Source organism: Oncorhynchus masou, chromosome 27 (assembly GCF_036934945.1).
Source record: "Oncorhynchus masou masou isolate Uvic2021 chromosome 27, UVic_Omas_1.1, whole genome shotgun sequence".
Classification (NCBI taxonomy): domain Eukaryota; kingdom Metazoa; phylum Chordata; class Actinopteri; order Salmoniformes; family Salmonidae; genus Oncorhynchus; species Oncorhynchus masou.
Window position 1 is genome coordinate 63,275,037 of NC_088238.1, and position 2,500 is coordinate 63,277,536.

The window sequence follows — 2,500 nt, forward strand, 5'->3', positions numbered from 1 at the left end:
ACACATTAAACATGTGTTAGTTCACTCTACAGCAACACATTAAACATCTGTTAGTTCACTCTACAGCAACACCTTAAACATCTGTTAGTTCACTCTACAGCATCACATTAAACATCTATTAGTTCACTCTACAGCAACATAATATAATCTATTAGTTCACAGCAACATAATATAATATATTAGTTCACAGCAATATGATATAATCTATTAGTACAGCAATATAATATAATCTATTAGTTCACAGCAACATAATATAATATATTAGTTCACAGCAATATGATATAATCTATTAGTACAGCAATATATTATAATCTATTAGTTCACAACAATATAATATAATCTATTAGTACACAGCCATATAAAATAATCTATTAGTTCACAACAATATAATATAATCTATTAGTTCACAGCAATATAATATCATCTATTACTTCACAGCAATATAATATAATCTATTAGTTCACAACAATATAATATAATCTATTAGTTCACAGCAATATAATATAAGCTATTAGTTCACAGCAATATATTATAAGCTATTAGTTCACAGCAATATATTATAATCTATTCGTTCACAGCAATATAATATAATCTATTAGTTCACAGAAATAAAATATAATCTATTAGTTCACAGCAATATAATATAATCCATTAGTTCACAACAATATAATATAATCTATTAGTTCACAGCAATATATTATAAGCTATTAGTTCACAGCAATATATTATAATCTATTCGTTCACAGCAATATAATACAATATATTAGTTCATAGCAATATAATTAAATCTATTAGTTCACAGCAATTTAATATAACACTTATTGTTAATATGTACTGATGTTGGGAGTGTCTCTCGATGCTAAAGTCTAAGTGGGATCTTTAGGACGTCCGTCTGACGTCACCCCATTTTAATTGAACGGTTAAAATTGGTGTTAAGGTAATGGTTATGGTTAGGATTAGGGTTAAGGTAATGGTTAGGATTAGGGTTAAGGTAATGGTTATGGTTAGGATTAGGGTTAAGGTAATGGTTAGGATTAGGGTTAAGGTAATGGTTATGGTTAGGATTAGGGGTAAGGTAATGGTTATGGTTAGGATTAGGGTTAAGGTAATGGTTATGGTTAAGATTATGGTTAAGGTAATGGTTATGGTTAAGATTAGGGTTAAGGTAATGGTTATGGTTACGATTAGGGTTAAGGTAATGGTTATGGTTACGATTAGGGTTAAGGTAATGGTTAGGATTAGGGTTAAGGTAATGGTTAGGATTAGGGTTAAGGTAATGGTTATGGTTAGGATTAGGGGTAAGGTAATGGTTATGGTTAGGATTAGGGTTAAGGTAATGGTTATGGTTACGATTAGGGTTAAGGTAATGGTTATGGTTAAGATTAGGGTTAAGGTAATGGTTAGGATTAGGGTTAAGGTAATGGTTAGGATTATGGTTAAGGTAATGGTTAGGATTAGGGTTAAGGTAATGGTTATGTTTAGGATTAGGGGTAAGGTAATGGTTATGGTTAGGATTAGGGGTAAGGTAATGGTTATGGTTAGGATTAGGGTTAAGGTAATGGTTATGGTTAAGATTATGGTTAAGGTAATGGTTATGGTTAAGATTAGGGTTAAGGTAATGGTTATGGTTACGATTAGGGTTAAGGTAATGGTTATGGTTAGGATTAGGGTTAAGGTAATGGTTAGGATTAGGGTTAAGGTAATGGTTATGGTTATGGTTAGGATTAGGGTTAAGGTAATGGTTAGGATTAGGGTTAAGGTAATGGTTAGGATTAGGGTTAAGGTAATGGTTATGGTTAGGATTAGGGTTAAGGTAATGGTTAGGATTAGGGTTAAGGTAATGGTTAGGATTAGGGATAAGGTAATGGTTACGGTTAGGATTAGGGGTAAGGTAATGGTTATGGTTAGGATTAGGGTTAAGGTAATGGTTAGGATTAGGGTTAAGGTAATGGTTATGGTTAGGATTAGGGGTAAGGTAATGGTTATGGTTAGGATTAGGGTTAAGGTAATGGTTATGGTTAGGATTAGGGTTAAGGTAATGGTTATGGTTAGGATTAGGGTTAAGGTAATGGTTATGGTTAGGATTAGGGTTAAGGTAATGGTTATGGTTAAGATTAGGGTTAAGGTAATGGTTATGGTTAGGATTAGGGTTAAGGTTAGAGTTTAGGGTTACGGAAGTCCCAAGGATCCCTCTTAGCATCTACTGTATGCTGACGCCAAAGCAACACAACGTTGAAATGATGTTCCTCTAGCCTCATGCAGCTTTACTCACGCATACTGTGCCAGGTTCCCCAACTTCTTCTCTGTCACGTAGTTGATGGGAATGTAGCCCTCCTCCCTGCGTGTCAACAAACAACTCCATGTTCTGGATCAATAGTAGCGGACCAGTCATAGAACAAGGTCCAAAGACCAGCTAATGCTCTCACACACACAACACACACCACACACACCACACACCACACACACACACACACACACACACACACACACACACACACAC

At 34.3% G+C, this 2,500-nt stretch overlaps 1 protein-coding gene across 1 annotated transcript in view; it reads right to left on the minus strand.

The window, feature by feature from the left end:
• Nucleotides 1–2,500, minus strand: part of LOC135516507 (tyrosine-protein kinase Tec-like) — a 55,596-nt gene that overhangs the window by 22,416 nt on the left and 30,680 nt on the right. The window contains 1 exon segment of the mRNA XM_064940855.1: nt 2,273–2,338. Within this exon segment, the coding sequence (XP_064796927.1) occupies nt 2,273–2,338 (66 nt within the window).